The following is a 17,919-nucleotide window of genomic DNA, read 5'->3' on the forward strand; positions in this document are numbered from 1 at the left end:
TAATTCCCTTCCTCCCCCATTTCATTCAGGATCCTTCCCTGCTGCCTCCCTTGCTGTCTCATTTCAATGATAATGGCTTCTTAAGAAGCACTCCTTGCTCACCTGTGCTCTTTAATTAGCCTCTCCTGTGCGTATGGGAGCTTGTGTCTGGTTAGCTGGGGGTAGAAACAGCAAGTGAACAGCCCCCAGCATTTCACTGCCAGCTGTGACACGGTGACTTTAGAAAGGTGTTTTGATCCGTGCCTGGTTAAACACTGCAGCAGCAAGTGGCACATCCACGTTGTCTTCAATCTGAGACATCTTTACCTCTCTGGCACAGCAGAAGAGCCTCTCCCCCTCCCCGGCAAATGTTAACAAAAAGAAAAATCAAAAAGTGATAATTACAGAGTAACGGTAATTATTAAATAGAGCCCAATTATAGTCAAGTTACAGCATAATCAGCGTGGGAGGGGAGCAGAGCTTACTGTATCTCCAAGGTCGATGCTTGGATTTTTCTAGGGAAGCACTGGTAAGACTCAACTTCATGTATAACCGTCTCTCCCTGTAGCAGTGGTGGCTAGCTGTCAAAACCGAGACAGTCTCGGGGCTTTTCAGCTCTGGGAGGACAGTACAGCCTAACTTAGAGAAGGAGTTGGTGTTCCGAGATGGGCACAATCACCTGGTGTGTTTCTAGGAGGCCCAACGCAACTAATTTCATTTGAACGTTGCTGCAATACATATGATAATTTCCCACGCTAAAAGCAGGGTGTTGTAGCATGTGTAGTATGGTTGTGCTTTACTTTGGGACTCCTGGCTTGGTGGTGAGAGGGAGTCAGAATGCCCAGCTTTTTTCAAAGCAGTACTGTCCTGGTCTCCCTGTTTTTGAAGAGTTTACTGATACTCAATCTTGTGGCAAAGTTCTGAGGTTTAATCCATGACTGTAAAGAGACTGGAGAAAAGCAAGCAGCTCAATGTATCACTGTTATCTGTGATGAGTTGCAGGGTGAGCCTGCAAACAAAAGACAATGGAGAGGGTGATATGATCCTTTCTTTTTGTCTAGTTATTGTCTGCATTTAACTTGTGTTGGGGAACACTGTAACAGTCCCCAGCTCCAAAGCACTGGGGCTCTCCTCTACCAGCAGTGCAGTGCACCAGCTCCCTCCGGCTGGACCTCGTAACTGTGGCTTGTGGCCTGGCCGGTCGCTGGACGGCTGATACCTTCCTGGCATCGGCATCAGAAGAGACGAGGTGGTGACAATGAGCTAAACCAAAAAATTCCAGGGTATGGAACAGGCCTCTGCGCATTACAGACATTTCTGTGGTCAGTCTGGGAAATGGACAAACGGCTCCAAAACAGCGTAACTCAGGCTTGCTTTGGCAAAACTGCACCTTGTTTAGCTGGCTTCAGAATGGGTTTCATTTTTTCCTGCTATGGGTTTCCTGCACAGGTCTCCTCTGCAGTTCCACTGGGATGCATCCTCCTCCTCCCATCCTAAAGTCGTACAGTGCCTGTATTTCAGAGGTGAGTGAAATGAATTCCTACCTCGGGCTGATCCTGGAGCAGGGACTATGAGTCGGGACTCGTGCGTGCTGTCGCTAGCTCTGTTCCTGCCCTGTAATCCCAGGTAAGCCAGTTCGCTTTCTGGAGCTCTGGTTTTGCTGTGGGTGAACTGGGGGCAGCAGCGTTGGCTCACCCTGCAGACAGGTTGTGAAGACGGGTGGGTTTTTGGGGCTGTCGGGGTAAGCGCAGCTGTCAGCACTGAGCAGTCTAGATAAGAATAAAATGAGTAAATAGGAGCTCAAATCCAATTTGGTGTGAGCTGGATTGCAGAGTAAGGTAAGAAACTGGCATCTTTAATGCTCGGAGTGTCCCTCTGCTGCTGTGGCAGCTGCTGTGGCGGTACCGGGGCCCCAACATTATCTCATTAGGTGCCTGGTTACATGAAGAGAGAGATCATTAACTAGGGAGAGGTATCTGGGACCCATCAGGCACAACTCAAGTGTCCAAGGCCACTTGCTAACCCTGGATACACAGGGACTAAGGGAAAAGGAGCATTGAAATCTCAATTTAAATGGAAATTGGAGGCTGCTCCTGAGAGAGAAGGAGCAGCAGCTGGCAGCCCGTCCTGAGAGCTCAGACGAGGGGCAGGGCTGATGGGACTGGTGCTGCAACTTGGAGGTGAGCCGTTGGGGCTGGCCAGGACTCGGCTCCCAACCTGAGGAAGCGTGTGTTTGGGGAAGGAGGACCTGAACGGCACCCGGCTGGGGACAGAGGTGGCTGCCCGGGCACAGGGGCTCTGAGCTGCCCCTGGCCCATGCTACGGACAGGTCTAAGTGCCTCACCAGGCACTGCTGTGCTTTGCCCACTCTCGTAGCTCCCCCTCCATTCCCCAGCCCTGCGCAGACAAAAATCCCGTTTGTCTGAAGCCGCAGCAAGCGTAGTCCCGTCTTCCCAGGGGACCGTTGGTCTCAAGCTCTGGCCGTGGGCTCTAGGCTCCTTCGAGCTCTGCAGGGTTTTTCCTCTTTTCTTTTTTTCCCCGTGTAGTTCCTGCTGCGATGATTGAACAGCAAGCACCCCAGAGCTATTTAGTGCTGTTACAGTGAGACACGGCAGACTGCCCAAAAACGCTGCTGGAAAGTCTGCCGTGGAGAGAAAGGTCTGTGGTTCATCTCTAAATGCCAGCAGCAGCCTAAGGGGGGGCTTTGCTGCCAGCCCCGCTGTGGTTTGCACACACAGGACAGTGGCACCACGTGCCCTGACTCTGGTTTGCAGTGGAGGTAGCTCCAGTTCTGGAAGGCTGTGCTGCTAGTCCTGAATTCAGGACTAGACATCTCAGCCTGGCTCTAAGGGAAAAATGAGAGCAGAGCTTTCGTGTCTCAAACCTAGGCTGGAAATTGTGCCTCCCTGCTTGTATCCGTGTAGGTTGGAAAGGATGCTGCAAGGCTGGGAAAAAGGCACTGTCTTAGTCTGTGCGATCACGAAATCGATGCACATTTTATTATGTCGGCCTGGGGCAGACAGGAAGACTCTGGGAATTAACTGCACGCGGGTGGTTGGTGCAGTTGCCGCAGCAGACGGATGCGGAGTCGTGCCCGCCGCTCCTTTCCCGGCTGGGTTGCAGGAGGGTATCTGGGTGGACGGCGTGGGGCAGGGAACGGCTGTTGCCCTTGAAGAGATTTTTTTTTTCAGGTTTAGGAGGAATGGATTTAGCAGAGAAAGGGAGAAAATAGTGGAGGGGAGGGGAATGGGATGGCTGGTGTAGGTTGCTGTCTTGCCTGACTTTGCTTCCAAATTGGAAACATCAGCTGCTCTTCTCATCAGGCAGAGGCCAGGGTTGGTCTCCGAGGAAAGCAGCTCCAGACAGGGGTCAAGACTGAATGAGGGTCTCCAGGTGCTTGGAGGAGTCTGGCAGAAGCTTTTGTGAAATCACAGGCCTGGCTTTCTCAATCTATATGGTAATTTTGAGCAATCAGTCAGCTAAGAGGGGAGAGGCAGGAGAGATTAACCCTGCCGAGGAGGATTTTGTAAGAATAAGGCCAGAATCTCTCCCGGTGCCAGCGTGGGGACGGCTCTGATGTACCAGCCGTGCTGCCTCGGACTTGTCCCTGTGTCTCTCACAGTGCGTGGAGCATGTAAAGGAGCCCAGACACAGTTCTTTTCTGCTCCTACAAGAGAAATAAGGAAGGTAATGAGTTACCTTTGAGCATATCGCTAACGAACAGCGTGGTTCCTTTTCATTGACCTTGCTCCCATGCTGAATGGCAGCGACTTCTCAGCTGGGAGCAGCTCAGGGCCACGTAGTGACCAAACAGGGATGATTTCGCTGAGCTCTGCGACGGATTACACCCTGGGAAAGCAGTCAGTTGGTGTGATGCTGTCCTTGTTTCTGTTCTGTGCGATGTTTCCAATTCTTGAGACCCTTTCTCTTCCAGAAACTCTCACCTGGGGCAAATTGCTCCCCCCCCCCCCCCCAGGATTTATGCATTAACTCATCAAGGAGGGAATGGGAAACTAGGAGAATACTTAGAAATGTTGAGCACCTGTAAGTCTCATTGGCTTCACCTGGCACTCCTGAAACAGGCCCAAATCTCCCATTAGTCATCCCAAAACTCAGGCTCTCAGCATCAGAGGCTACTTCTGACTGCTTTACCTGCTTTGTGCTACCGTCTCCCTAAGGAGGACGACAAGACGGTGAAAAACTCTGGGAATTTTGGCTGGAGTGGAGGAACCTGTGTGATTATGGAAAAGCGTTAGTACTTCTTTCTGGGGAAATTGCGCTAAGGATAATGAGGGAGTAAAGGATGTCCCAGCTTCAAAGCTCTTCTAGGTGGTACCTGCTGCTGTGAGCTGCCACCTCCGTGGACTGGGGTGAGTCTGGCATAGACAAAAAGGGGTTTGGTTTTTTGGGTTTGGTTTTTTTGTTTGTTTGGGGGGGTTGGGGGTTTTTTTGGGGGGGGTGTTTGGTTTGTTTGGTTTTTTTTTTGGTGGGTTTTGGGGTTTTTTTTCAGGATTTTGACCAGGGTGAGTCTGGCATCAACAAAAAGGGGTTTGGTTGGTTTTTTTTTTTGGTTTGGGTTTGTGGTTTGTTGGGGGTCTTTTTTCAGGATTTGGACTGGGGTGAATCTAGCATCAACAAAAAGGGGGTGTTTTTTTGTTTTGTTCTTTGGGCTTTTTTTGTTTTGTTCTTTGGGCTTTTTTTGTTTTGTTCTTTGGGCTTTTTTTGTTTTGTTCTTTGGGCTTTGGGGTTTCTTTTGGTTTGTTCTTTGGGTTTTTTTTGTTTTTTGCTTGTTTGTTTTTTTTTTTTTTCAGGATTTGGACTGGGATGAGTCCGGCATCAAAAAAAAAAGAGATTTGGTTTAATTATTTTTTTTTTTTGCAGGATTTGGTGTTTCAGGGGCCACGCCACGGGTGAACATACCCTGTCCCCCACAAACCAGACCCTCACCCTCTCCCGCCACCACTGCTCTGCCTCTGGCAGGGTCCCGGTGAGGGAGGGGGGTGATGTTGATGGTGCGAGCTGCCCCATTCCCAGCGCATCCCTGAACACGCGCGGGCCAGAGCTCCTTGCGTGGGAAAAACACTTTTCCCCGTGCACGAGCGGCAGCGCGGCCGCGGGACGGGGCGGGGCTCCAGGGGCAGGGGCGGGGCTTTCCAGAGGGGAGGGGGCGTGGCGTGGCTGCAGGGGCGGGGCTTTCCAGAGGGGAGGGGGCGTGGCATGGCTGCAGGGGCGGGGCTTTCCAGAGGGGAGGGGGCGTGGCGGGGCACCGGGGCAGGGGCGGGGCTTTCCAGCGGGGAGGGGGCGGGGCTTCCAAGTGGGAGGAGCCGGGAGCGGGCGCAGGCGCCGCGCCGGGAACTGCCGCTCGCCCGGGCCTGGCGGTGAGGGGGGGGGGAACACACGGGACACGGACACGGGGGGGGGGACACGGACACGGAGCCGGGGTCGGGGGGATGCACGGAGCCTCCCGGGGTGCTGGGGAGGGATGGGGGTGGGGGTGGGGAAGGGGGCGCGCAGGGGGATGGGGGGGAACGGGGATTTGGGGGGGTGGGAGGGGGTTGCAAAGGGCAGCACGTGGTGCCGGGGGTGCGACGGGGAAGGGGGGTAACGGTGTAAAGAGCAGCAGAAGCGGCTGCACAGGGGTGTCGAGGGGGACAGGGAGTCATACAGGGTGCTGGGGGTGCACAGGGAAAGGGGTGGGGTGCGGTAGGGTGCACAGAGCAGTGCTGGGGGGGGGTGGCACAGGGAAGGGGGTAACATGGTGCAAAAAGCGGCACGGTGCTGGGGGTGGGTGGGGGAGGGGGATCATAGGGGTGTCGAGGGGGGCAGGGAGCCGTACAGGGTGCTGGGGGTGCACAGGGAAAGGGATGGGGTGCGGTAGGGTGCACAGAGCAGCGCTGGGTGCTGGGGAGGGATGGGGGGCGGGGGGGGGCACAGGGAAGGGGGTAACATGGCGCAGAAAAGGAGCACGGTGCTGGGGAAGGGGGATCACAAGGGTGTCGAGGGGGGGAGAGCGCCATACGGGGTGCTAGGGGTGGGCAGGGGTCAGAGCTGCAGCGGGGTGCGCGTAGCTGCGCAGAGGGTGGGTCGGGTTTTTGCAGGGGGTGCTGGGCACCCACGGGGGGGGGGGCAGGGGAGCTTGTAGCCAGCTTTCCGTGTGTCCCTGTCCCTTCGCAGGCCTCCCATCCGCTGCCACCCTGGCGCTGCGCTGCATGGATGGCGTTTTCCTCTCGCCCAACGAGGATGAGTTCGTGGGCAGGATCGCCGAAGAGCTGGAGCACTTCATGCTGCAAGGGCAGCACCACAGGTGAGCGTCCAGCCACGGCGGCGAGCGGCCGGGTGGTCTTCGCACGGGGTGACCCGCTCCCCGCTGCCACGTGCGGTCCCTGGGCGGTGGCACGTGCCGCTCCGGGAGCAATGGTACGTTGTGACTCTTGTCTCGTGTTTTGCATCAGTTCGGCGGAGTGAAAACGCCGGCTGGGTTTTGCGCAGCAGCGTTTGGAGCCTGGCTGCAAGGTCTGGCTGGCTGCGGAGCTCCAGGCTGGCTCAGAGCATCCCTGCAGGCCAAGGATCGGCTTGGGGTTTCTGCCGCGCGCCCTTCTCTGTTCGTGCTCCTTCAAGCGGGTTTTTTTTTTTTTTTGACGCTGGTGGCTTTTGCACCAGCCGCAGTCTGGCCTCGCTTACTAGTCAGCCTGACGAGTTATAATGAATAGTTTTGTAATCAAACTTTCATTTCCCCTCTCTGCCGAGGGCTTCCTGTATGCCGGATCCTCCTCTGTGGCAGCAAACTTCACCTTGGATTGCTGCGTTGTTTTCCTTTGGCCAGGCTGGATCTAACTGGACGTGGTCCCTGATCCGGTGACCTTTGAAAACCTCAAGATGGCCAGAAAGAGGGTGTCAGACAGGAGCAGGGGTGGGATGGCTTAGTTCAGCTTCTTGCCAGCTTGTAATCACCTTAAATATTTGTTTCATTGCTTTTTAAAAAATGTTTGGCAGAGAAAGTACCCGTGCAATTGTAAAACGCTCAGAAGCGAAACCGGAATTGTAAAAATGTGTCTAAATGCAATGGAATTGAATGTGGTGGCTATTCATCCGTTCATATTCTTTGAGTTGCTGGTTTCTGGAGCGCACTCAAGCTGGGAGGAAGGGGACGAGTAACAGCCTTGTGCTGGTACTTTCCAGCCATTCCCAGAACGGATACAGGCAGGAATGGGAGTCCCAGCCAAAGGCCCCGGGACCAGGCAGCCCCAGCTGCCCCGCGCTCCCAGTGCTACATGCAAAGAGAGCACATCTGTCTAGACATCCAGGATGGAGAAGGGATTTTTGCTCTTTAATACCAGAAAGTCCTGCTTGGCTTTTGGGCTTGGATTAAACCCTCCAATGGGGATGACTTGAGGAAGAGAGGTTGTTAAATTCTTGCTACCTCCCCGTCTTTTTTTCCTTCCTGCAAATTGATGCCCTCGACCCATCTCTTTTCAGAGTGCTCCTGTTCCCCCCCCTGTCCAGTCGCCTCAGGTACCTGATCCATCGGACCGTGGACAACGTGGATTTGTTGAGCAGCTTTTCTGTGGGAGAAGGATGGAGGAGGAGGACGGTCATCTGTCACTCGGCTGTAAGGTACAGTGCAGTGGATGTAATAGTGCTTCTCTTTCTATGACCACGGGGTTTTTGTTTAAGCTTACAAGTACAAAGTTTGTGTGCTGCTTCCCTGCAAAGAGGAGGCTGTCTGTTATTGATAGCACCTTCCAGTCATTAAGGAAGCAGAGGCTCTCCCCCCCCTCCCCCCCGCCCCGATCTGCTGATTTCTATGTGGATTTGGTGCTTTTCGTCCTCTATCTTTTGCAAATATCACGTTACCTGGGTTCCTCTGCTCCCCGCTCACGTCCTGCCGTTCTTTTGGTCCTAGGCTGCCCAGCGAGACTGGCGACCAAAAACCCAGCAGCAACCCCCCGAGACCGCACCGACCTCCACAGCCGTGGGGCCGGGGGGGCCGAGGCGGCAGGCTGCGGCACGGCGGGGAGATGCACGGAGACAACTCTCGAGCTTGCGTGGGGTCTGGCAGGATAAAAAGGCCACCCAGGAAGAAGCCAGATAAAGCGCTGTACATCCCCAAGGCGATGCGCAAGAAGGCAGAATGGGGGGAGCAGGAGAGCCCGGTGGCAGCTGGCACCGAGTCGGGTGGGAATACAGCACGGGAAGAAGAGATCTGCCCGAAAGCTTCAGTCGGGGATGCCCAGGAGGAACTGGGCAAGTCTGAAGGCAGCCCAGGTGGTGTCTCCTTAGCCCTTGGCAAGCAACAGGAGCCTGGCGAAGAGTGTGTTTCAGGAAAAAATAACGATGAGGCAAACAGCGAGTGTCCTCCATGTTGTATGGATGTCCCGCCGTTAGAGAATAGTAACGATTTCTCTGGGCAGGAAAGTCAGGATAAAGACTGTTCAGATTCCCTTACTTCTGTACACAATAAAAGCCCAACTGAAGCAGAAGACCAAGATTTGAGCTGTGACAACGCTGTTATACCAGAAGACAGCAAAATCCTGTGCCAACTGCGAGCTGAAGACCAAAACAGCCGGGATGCCGGTGTATTGGAGTGCGGCAAAAACTCCTCCCTATCAGAAAGTCGTGGCAATAACTGCTGTACGGACCTGGCTGTAGCAGAGTCAAGTGCGGCATTGCCGGTGCTGGAAAACCAAGGAAAGAGCTGCGCTGCTGCCAAGAGCCTGGAGAGCGGTGGAAACGTGTCACCGCCTGAAGAACAGGGCAAGGACTTTGTGAATGCCGGCCTGGTGGAGGGAGTCGAGAGTTTCTCCGAACTGGAAAGCCAAGATCAAGAGTGCCCCAACGCTGCCCAGGTGGAGCATACCCAATGCCAGAACCCTCTAGAAGCCCGAAATGAGCCTCTGGCTGCAAGTGAGCCGGTCTGTGGTGCTGACCCATCAGCTCCTGAGAACCAGAATGAGCGCTGGGAGGATGCTCCCGTGCAGAACCGCAGCGGGAAGGTGCCCGTGGCAGAAGAGGAGGACAAGGAGTGTTCTGGTTTGGCCGATGCGCTGTGTCGTGAGCTGCATTTGTCCGCAGGCGATAAAGAGGAGAACGCGGCCGTCTGCGGACAGGGGAGCCTCGAGGACGACTGTACCGCAGAGCTCTTCGCAGAGGTAGTGTATTGCCACGGGTTTGTTGTGGGGAGCAACTTTGGGGAAAAGAGGTCGGCTCAGGAGTCAGCCCGAGGGGAAGGCATTAGTCCGTGGCAGGAGAGTCCCTGTGCCGGGGCTGCCCCAGGTGGCTGCTGAACCTGTTGGCAGGCGTGTGACCGCAGAAGTGGTTTGCCGGGACCGAAGTGGGGCCCTGGAGGGTTGCTCTTCGAAGTAACACCTTGTCTGATAATTTTTAATTATTATGGTTTTTTTAAATGTTCTCAGATTGTGGGTTATTTAACCGTGAAGGACATAAGCATTGAGAAGATCAGCTTTGATTATTCCAACTACGGAGATGCACAGCTCAGCGAGGGGGATTTTGGCCACGTAACTGAAATCTATGACTTCTCCCCATCGCTGAAAACGGAGCACCTGTTAGAAGCGTTCTCGGATTTCCAGTGAGTACCTCTCCGAGAGCCTGAGCACGTTGCGGGCATGAAGGGAGCAGTATTCAGACTTGAATGCACAACAGAACCTGATTCAATTTAAATTTTAGTTTCACCTTTATGGCCTTATGTCTTACACGCTTTCTGTGCCTGAAAGGACGTTTTCCTGCTGTTTATGCATGATTTAAAACACAACCGGTTCTTCAGGGCTCTGCCATACACACAGTTATCTACGTGCGGGCTTATTCCTACTGCTCTGGCCTCAGTGAGAGTCTTTAGGTACTTTCTAGGAGCTTCTTTGTTATTGCATTCTAGTGCCTGAGTGAAACGACATGCTTACATAAGTCTTTGCAAGAAAAAGGGCTCAATCCTGCTGTTGGAGATAAGATTTATTATGTAAATAATGGGGAACAGAGCCCTGTGCTGGAGGGAGTGACATTGGATTAGTAGCAGGACCAGAGCAAAGTTCAGACCTTCATTAGTGATAAACGGTGCTGGTGCAGCTCTGAATCAGTCTCACTTCTGCCAGAGTGCGCAGATACAGCGTCTGTAGGCACCTCTCCTTGTTTTCCTCCCACCATCCTCCTCCTCCTCTTCTAACATACCTGGCGGATTAGATGTGAACACTTCACCTCTTCGGATCCCTTAAATTAAAAACCACGATTTACATTTTAAATAAGCTGTCTTATTGTCTGTTGTGTGAGTTTCCTCTAATGTATTTTTTTCCCCACTTGCTGTGACAGTGAAACTGAGCTGAAAATTGACAGATCTAATCTGAGCAGTGGATTGTATTTTCTGTGCTGCAGGAAAATCTTGGAACTCCCTGCTCCCAAACTCACATTTTCCACTGACACTTTATTAGATTTTTTTCACATCAGTTTCTTCACTCTAAGCTTTGTAAACCACTTTTATAAATCACTTGCTTTTATTGTAGATGTCTGAGCAATTGGGTTGTGTTTATAGAGCACTACATAAATGACAAACAATATCTCTGTGTTACAAGACAGCCCCTGAAATTGGTTGATTTTGGCCAAGGGTTCCTTTAGAGAAGAAGGAGTGTTCTTGGGAACAGCTACTGGGGGTATTGCACATTGTGGCCTTGAAAGGGGCGCATCTACTGTTCTTCTGTGCCTTCCTTTCCTTCTCTTTCCCCTCATGTAAAATGGGTATAATGCTTTGAAAAGCACCAGCTGTCTACATACAAATATTAAGTACTCTTGATAACTCGAGGTGGCTGATGGGTTTTATTGTGTGGGGTTTTTTTCTTTCTTATTGATGAATATTATTCTATTGTCTTTTCATTTCAGCGAGAGTGGCTTCAAAATCCAGTGGGTGGATGATACGCACGCCCTGGGAATCTTTTCCAGCCTGTCTACAGGTAGCGTGACTCGATCCGCGGCTGTGATTCAGGGACCTGCAGAGCTGCTGGGGTTTCTCTGCTCTTGCACGGTGACCCTGTACTGACGCGGTGGTTTGCAACGCGCGTCTGCCGAGTCTTGCGCTCGGGCTAAGCTGTTGCCAAAGGTAGTCATGGTTCATCACATCTTTCTTCCTGCGTGCTTCGAACTTGAAAGGCTTTTAAGGCTTGAGAAGCTGGAATTACTGCGGTGGTGTGTGGAAACTCTGCTTTGCAAGAATAGCAGGTTTTTAATTGGCTTGGATAATAACCAGGGCACCTTTTGTATATGGAGCGACTCACGCTGCATTTCTAGAAATTAATCTGTTTTGCCAGTTCAGGTTTTTTCTCTCTTGGAACCAGGCAAAAATTCCTGCAAGCGTACAATAACGAGTGCTTGTGACCTCCTGGGGACCTTACACGTGCAGCTGCACCCAGGTCCGGACACCAAGCCTCCTGGCAAACTGATCTGCTCAGGGCAAACACCCCAGGCTCAGGTCAGAGCCATCCCAAGAAAAGTTTCCATCCAGCAGCATATGTTGTCCAAAAGCTTAGGCTCTTTTCTTGGGATTTAGTCTAATAATGACAGAGGTGTCTTTTTAAAACGTGTTTATATTTTCTTGGGACTCTTCCTGTGCAAGGAAAGTGTGATATAAGTAAGCCTGAGGTGACCAGATTGAGCTTAGCTGTTTTAGTATGAGTCCCGAGATGATAACGCATCAGCTGCTGAAGCTCAAATTATTCGGTGGTGTTATACCATGTACTGATTTTTATGATTAAAGCCACCAATATTCAGTCTGCTAATTTCAGCAATCTTTGTTCTTTTGAAGCATCTCAAGCCCTGGGGCGACGTTATCCTTCTTTAAAGATCCGACCGTTGATCCATGCAACAAAGCAGTCTAAAATCAAGGCACTTCAGCGACCAAGTAAGACAATCTTTTTTTAAATTATTAGTAGTAGTATTTCTTGGTTTACCAGACCTCTGTATCCTGAGTGGTCATGATGACAGATTAAATGGGGAAATATATATTAAGGACCAGTATTTCTTTTTTTTTGTTTGTTTTTATGGCTTTATTGACATTGCAGGACAGTGAGCTGTTGTGTTAGAGTCTTTAGTAAAAGCCTGCAGATGCATTTTTCTACAGTATTTTTAGCCAACCTGTATCATAGTTATGTTAAAACTTACTGTGTCAGTAATGCTGGTTTCTGCCCATTAGCAGCAGGCAGGAGTGGTTGGCATAGGTGAATGTGATGGCAAAAACAAATTTGCAGAAGAAGACTATGTTATATTTTACTTACAGGAGAGATAACTACAGCTGTTACCTATACTTAAGTTTACAGTCACTCTTTCTCTCCTGCTATACAAGGGCTGGAACAAAAAAGCATCAAATCCCGTTGCTTCTTGTTTTCTCTTCAGCTAAGTGGTTTGCTGAAATTCAGGCTTAGTCCTTCTTGTGTTACTTGCTTGTCTTGTGTAAAGTTTTAAGTGAAGAGTTACGTTGTTCAGCAGACGGGTGTAGCTGTAGCAGTGATCGCAGGAAGACAAAGCGTGGCATATGCCAGTAAGTTTCTCTGCCCTATTACTCTGTGCGGTTAAAGATAACAGATGAGACGAAACCCAGAGCAGTTACATTTTGTGGTTGGCGTAATTTTATTCGGTATCAGGTGAAGGAAAAAATTGTTAAGCTTAGCCATTAACATTGTTCTATTTCTTTTATTGCCTTTAAAATCATACTGTAATCAGTTATACTTGCCACAGTAAAGAAATGCCATGAATCTTGTAGCAGTAGAGACTTTGCTGAATGTACAACTATACTGTTATTTCTACAGTACATTGCAGTTGAAACAAATATCAGTATTACTGCTTTAAAGGGACACTGTCACAGTTAGAAGTTCCTGAGATTTTAAGACTGCTAGATTTAAATGAAATGTCAAAGAATTGGATTTAGTTTTGCACTCCCCTCTTCGTGTATTTTCATTCATGCTTCCTGATTCCTGTTGCTCTAGCCTATTGGCACACTTCGGAATCAGGTTATAAACTCCTTCTGGGGAACATTTTATATAAACTCTGTATTCAGTTTGAGTAGCAATTTTTTTTTCCAAATACAAATTTGGATCTTAATTAGCTGACAGTGTCTCTTTTTTTTTTTTTTCCTTTTTTTTTTTTTTTTTTTTTCTCTGAGCTTTGTCAAGAAAGAGTGGCAGTTTTATTTCCCAAGCTGCGGATGCTTTGAGTCTGCCCCTTTTTCTTTAAGCTGCTGATGGGCTGCCTTTATTAATAAACCTTCTGAAAAAGCAAGCAAAGCCCCCATTGCTAACTGGATAATAAATTTGCAAACGGTTGCTGATAAATGATTAGGTAATTGCCAAATCCAGACTTCTGTGGACTTGGTAGAGTTTTGGTGTATTCAGTTCTTGTAAGGTGAAACTGTAGCAAGCCACGTGTCTACCAGAAAATGGAGGTTACTGGCCAAAGGGCTTTTCCAAAGTGTCTGATAGATTTAGCTTTTTAAAAAAAACGCAGATCTTGTTTTTCCTTGCTGCTTTCTAAAGATTTAGACCGCTGGTTCTGATTAGTCTAAATTGAGATCAAACTTGACTGTGCGCCTTCATTTTGTTCTCAGAGCTGTGACTTGCTGAATTTCGCCAGAACAGTTAGGAAGCTGTTCCTGAAAGCAACTGGGGAACAATTCTCTCTTCCACTGCAGAAGAGGCTTGGAGCTTAATCATAGCCAAATAGCTTTTGAACTGTCATTGAAAAATCCCAAGTACAACTCTGGAGGCACATCTTTCTAAAGGACAAGGCAATTTACTGGATAGGGGTAGAAGGACTTGCTCGTGCTCTTGGGCTAATTCTGTAAAGGAACTAAGAAAATACAAATCAGCCCTTCTGTCTGCCAGTCTTTGGGCTTGGCCAAAAGACTGCTCCTGAACAAGCACTAACTTAATGATTTTCACTCATTTTTTACCTAGAGCTCCTTCACCTTGCAAAAGAAAGACCCCAGACTGACACTGCGGTGGCGAAGAGGCTGGTGACCCGGGCTTTGGGTTTGAAGCACAAGCAGCAGGGCGTCTTGGGCACCGAAATGCTCCTACCGGAAAGCTTGGACCAGGAGGAATAAACCACCTCGGCTAACAAAAGTTGTATAGATGAGCATGGCTGTGATATTAAACTGCATGCAGAACAGTGAGTTGCCACAGGGATGTTCTCTTATGGATTAGCACCGTCTTTTCTTTCTAAAATTGGGAAGGGAAAAAGTTTACTATTAATGAGATCTTGAGCTCAAGAGCCAAGCCCTGTGAGGGTTGCTGTTAGCTCTTCGTTATGGAGAGCATCTTGCCCTACTCCGTTTCAAAGTGTCTGTTATTCACTGGGACACTTGCAGAAAGTAAGGCTGCTTATAGAAAAGCCTGTTCTATAATTTTGACAAAGATGCGTTAGAGTAAGGGAATTGTATCTTCTTGGCCAAAATTCAGCTGTAAGCAAGAGCAGAGCACCTGCAGGAGTCAAAAAAAAATCTGTTTAATGTTTACTTTGCTGTAATGTTATTGTTAAAATATCCCACAAAGGTGGCAAGCATTGAATGCAAGTGAATTGCAGGGGTTTTTCCTTATTTACATAGTGTTTAAAGAGCCTGACTTGCTTTGTTGCACTGTTAGCAAGGAAAGTTGTCATACACTGATTAGGAAAAGAAAACCAGAACTTGCCGGTTGTGATTTGCCCAGAGCCTGGTGTTAAGAGATGCTGCAAGACACTTTGTTGTGGCAGCAGCAACAGAGCATCCAACACATCTCGGCCTCTGCTCTTGCTGCACAGTCTGGCATCTTGAGAACAAAATGGAGTTTTCCAGCTTACAGTAGGCTAAAAACCTTTGCTAGCTGCTACCCTCTGGGCCACTGGCTAAGTGACAGAAATACTCTGACCAGGCATTAGCAAAAGACTTCTGCATTATTTAAGCCTCACAACATCCCTGTGAGGTAGGTTATGGAGAGCACAAGTTAGATGCAGCCAGTCTAAATTCCCCCTGCGGATTGAAATGGTTAGCTGTAAGTACTCGGTTAACTTTAGCTGCTTGTAGAAGTCTTCTGTACAAACACAGAGGGAGAAGAAACTTCAGTACCAGGAATTGTGAACAAGGCCCTAAACTTTCATGGAGTAGAAATACACAAATGGCATATAAAACATTTTTTCTGGGTAAAACGCTTTTATTCAAGTAGCTGTGTCTGAAAATGTGTAGCAATGCGTGTCCTCAAACAAACAGAGGAACACACGTAGCACCATTATGAATTTACCAAGTGTAAAAATCCTTTTAAAGAACAACTTACACAGGTGGGTCTGACAGCACACGTCCCGATCCCTGATGATGAAAGCCATGAAGTTACCTCTGTAAGGTACAGTGATGATACAATGCCTTAACTAAATCTATCCTTTAAAGAAAAGACAGAGTGAATATCCAGAATTAGCAGGTAATATTTAGATGTACGTAGAATCTATTGGGTGCATAGCTTACTGCGTAATGGAAATTCACAGTCCAGTGGACTCATCATCAGGAGATCCGCAAAGTCTTCTACCTGTTACAAGGGAGGTGTAGCTTCGTGGAGCCCTGATGCACTCGTAGAAAACAGTTCTGGCATTAGCTGCTCCGCTTAAGAGATTGTGTTGGGAGTTGATTGTTGAATACAAGAGTTTCACTTCAGTATTAAATTACGCTTTATACTGTTCTGCCCAGAAAAAGCTGCTCCAATTTTTTTTTTTTCCTTTCCTGTGTTTCTTTGCTAAAATGCAGTAATGACGTGGCAGTACTGAGGATTAGCTGTGATCAAGAAGCAGCGTCACAAATGGAGGCGTTTGCTTCAATGGTGCGTTCAAGCTTGAGTCAAAGAGCTTAAAGATACCAAGATTAATGCCTTGAAGAAAGTGAATGGTAAAGGCATATTTAGGTTGCTGGTACCCAAACAAAGGCAAATTGTGCTTGCTGTAGCCTGGACCTACATCTGTGAATAAAGATGGTGCTGCAAAGTGGAGGGAGAAATCTTTGTGGAGAAGGTTGGAATGGTGAAGATATGGAGCCAAGTAGAGTTTAGAAGCCTGCTCCTAACTACCTCAGTAGTAGGGACTGGAGTTAAGACACATGGTGGTCTGAGCACCTAAACTGGGAAGGAAGGCATCTTTAGAAAATAATTTACCTTGCTAAATTTAGAGTTTGATTGTTTGCTTGATTTTCTTTTTTTTTGTGCAGTGGTTAGGGAAATCACCGAAGCAGGAAACCTCGGTTCTTTAAATAGTGGGGTGGGAGGCGATGCCGTTCTATCGGGTGGACACCTTGTTATTTGTGAGTCCGCTGAAGTGATCGAACTTCTGTTCCGTTTCCTCACTGAAGGAGCCACCTGGGGAGTTTACAGAAAGAGCACAGGGTTGAGCAGGAGGCAGCAAAGGCAGCTTGCAACACAAGGCAAAGAACACACTGGGGTTTTGTGTAATCTGCAAAAGATGCTGTGAAAATGAAGGGCTCAAAGCAAGTACTAGAAGAGCAAAGATTTTCCTAGGCTAATTAATTAAAGCCTTAATTAAATCTTACAATAACTGGAACAGCCACGAGTCCCCATGAGTACTACATCTAGTCTTTTACGTATTTGGAAGGCTAGACTACAACCTACCCTCAATTTCACTGCTAATCGTTGTTGCTTAAAAAAATTGGGCGATGACTGGCAGGACCTGTGAAATGCTCTCCTTGAGGCTGATGGTAAGTGGGGTTTGTTCACTCTTCTTAAGTAGGACCATGCCTTTACTTTTTGCTAGTTGAGAGACAGTGACAGCTAAACACTTATTTCTAAATAGAAATATTTTCAAGCTCAGCTGGAGAGCCCATCCAGCACTTCACTGGCCATTCATCCAAATGAAGTGGGTTTGGCTTTTCTGAACTAGGTCACAATCTGAAGCGTGACATATGAGACAAGTATTTTCTTAAAAAAAAACACCAACAAGAAATTAATGAGAAAAATCAGTGGTTACATGGATTTTTTTCAGGAAAAACACTCTTTGAAGAACTTTAGCCAGCTCTGGAAGTTGCCTTCACCACTGGTTTTATTTGGAGGTTGGCAGGCAGTTGCTGTTACACTGTTTTTAACACAGAAAATATATTATCTTACAAAGCCCCCAACTTAATTCCATTTTAAAATGGTCTTGACAATTGACTATTAATGCAAATTTAAACAAGTTTGGCTCTGATATTTCCAAGACCCCCCAAAATTCCAAATGATAATGTTTTACACGTATTCAAGAAAATACTCGGTTTTCCGTGACTTTCAAGGGACAGCAGAGCACTTTCATTTCTGGCTCAAGCAGAGGGCCCTTTTCCACTGCTCTGCTTCACACCCCCTTGTCCTTGTTTGCTCTTCAACAAAAGAGAAGCTTTGGGGTCTGAAGAGGTCAGTCCCAGGTTGGTAATAATTTAAGTCTGGGAAGAAGGTGTAGTTGTTTGCCTGGACCTACTCAGGCACTCTATAAACAAGTTCTCAGATTGCATGAGAGCCTTCTTTATGTCTGACAGCCTTGGGAGGGAAAAACGCTTTGTAGAAGAGATACAGCTGGAACATCTGTTATCCCCATTCTACCAAGCCTGAGGCATTTCTTTCGGTCCTTGCACGGAGCTGGTTTACCAGCGTTGTGCTTGCTGCTCCCGTAACACGTACAACGCAGCACTAAGTAACGAGCTGTCCCACCGCCGTCCAGCCATCCTACTCTTTGCAACCTGTAGCAGCTTGACCCTATAACAGAGACACGGCAGTGTCTGCTTTTGAACAGTCTACAGCAAATAGGACCAGTGTAGTTTGGGTTCAGTATCTCATCCTTCCGAGCACGTACAAACAGCACGTAAGCACGTTGCAGTGGAAGCGCAGAGAATTCTTAGCGAAGAGCCAGCAATGCAGTCTGATCTATGCACACAACAGTCAATAAACTTCCCCCCTG

General features: G+C 48.7%; 2 protein-coding genes across 7 annotated transcripts in view; one reads left to right on the plus strand and one right to left on the minus strand.

Annotated features, from left to right (window-relative positions):
• The first annotated feature begins 503 nt into the window (after positions 1-503).
• Positions 504-14,136, plus strand: R3HCC1 (R3H domain and coiled-coil containing 1). Of its 5 annotated transcripts, XM_049830550.1 has the most exons (10): positions 1,527-1,605; positions 4,158-4,349; positions 4,861-4,966; positions 6,154-6,283; positions 7,456-7,593; positions 7,883-9,128; positions 9,393-9,565; positions 10,861-10,931; positions 11,780-11,875; positions 13,923-14,136. In XM_049830550.1, exons 4-10 carry the CDS (start codon positions 6,189-6,191, stop codon positions 14,069-14,071), a joined length of 1,968 nt encoding a protein of 655 aa, XP_049686507.1. In that variant the 5' UTR covers positions 1,527-1,605; positions 4,158-4,349; positions 4,861-4,966; positions 6,154-6,188; the 3' UTR covers positions 14,072-14,136. The 5 variants fall into 5 exon arrangements, with proteins under 5 accessions (XP_049686504.1, XP_049686505.1, XP_049686506.1 ...); XM_049830548.1 differs by having other exon boundaries at positions 1,509-4,349; XM_049830547.1 differs by lacking the exons at positions 1,527-1,605; positions 4,158-4,349; positions 4,861-4,966 and adding an exon at positions 504-1,502.
• The window catches only part of LOXL2 (lysyl oxidase like 2), a 55,360-nt gene continuing 50,017 nt past the window's right edge, over positions 12,577-17,919 (minus strand). For both annotated transcript variants that reach the window (XM_049830545.1, XM_049830546.1), the window contains one exon: positions 12,577-16,337. In XM_049830545.1, coding sequence (XP_049686502.1) covers positions 16,258-16,337 — 80 coding nt within the window. In that variant the 3' untranslated portion in view covers positions 12,577-16,257. The remainder of the gene's footprint in view (positions 16,338-17,919) is intronic.

The sequence above is a fragment of the Accipiter gentilis genome, chromosome 28 (assembly GCF_929443795.1).
Source record: "Accipiter gentilis chromosome 28, bAccGen1.1, whole genome shotgun sequence".
NCBI lineage: Eukaryota > Metazoa > Chordata > Aves > Accipitriformes > Accipitridae > Astur > Astur gentilis.

What these genes read in the sequence shown, in the direction of transcription:
- R3HCC1 (XM_049830547.1), top strand. Translation starts at nt 1,412, where the DNA reads ATGGGTTTCCTGCACAGGTCTCCTCTGCAGTTCCACTGGGATGCATCC. An exon ending in ACAGTGCCTGTATTTCAGAG is followed by an intron (nt 1,503 to 6,153) that starts GTGAGTGAAATG and finishes GTCCCTTCGCAG; the next exon opens with GCCTCCCATCCGCTGCCACC. An exon ending in CTGCAAGGGCAGCACCACAG is followed by an intron (nt 6,284 to 7,455) that starts GTGAGCGTCCAG and finishes ATCTCTTTTCAG; the next exon opens with AGTGCTCCTGTTCCCCCCCC.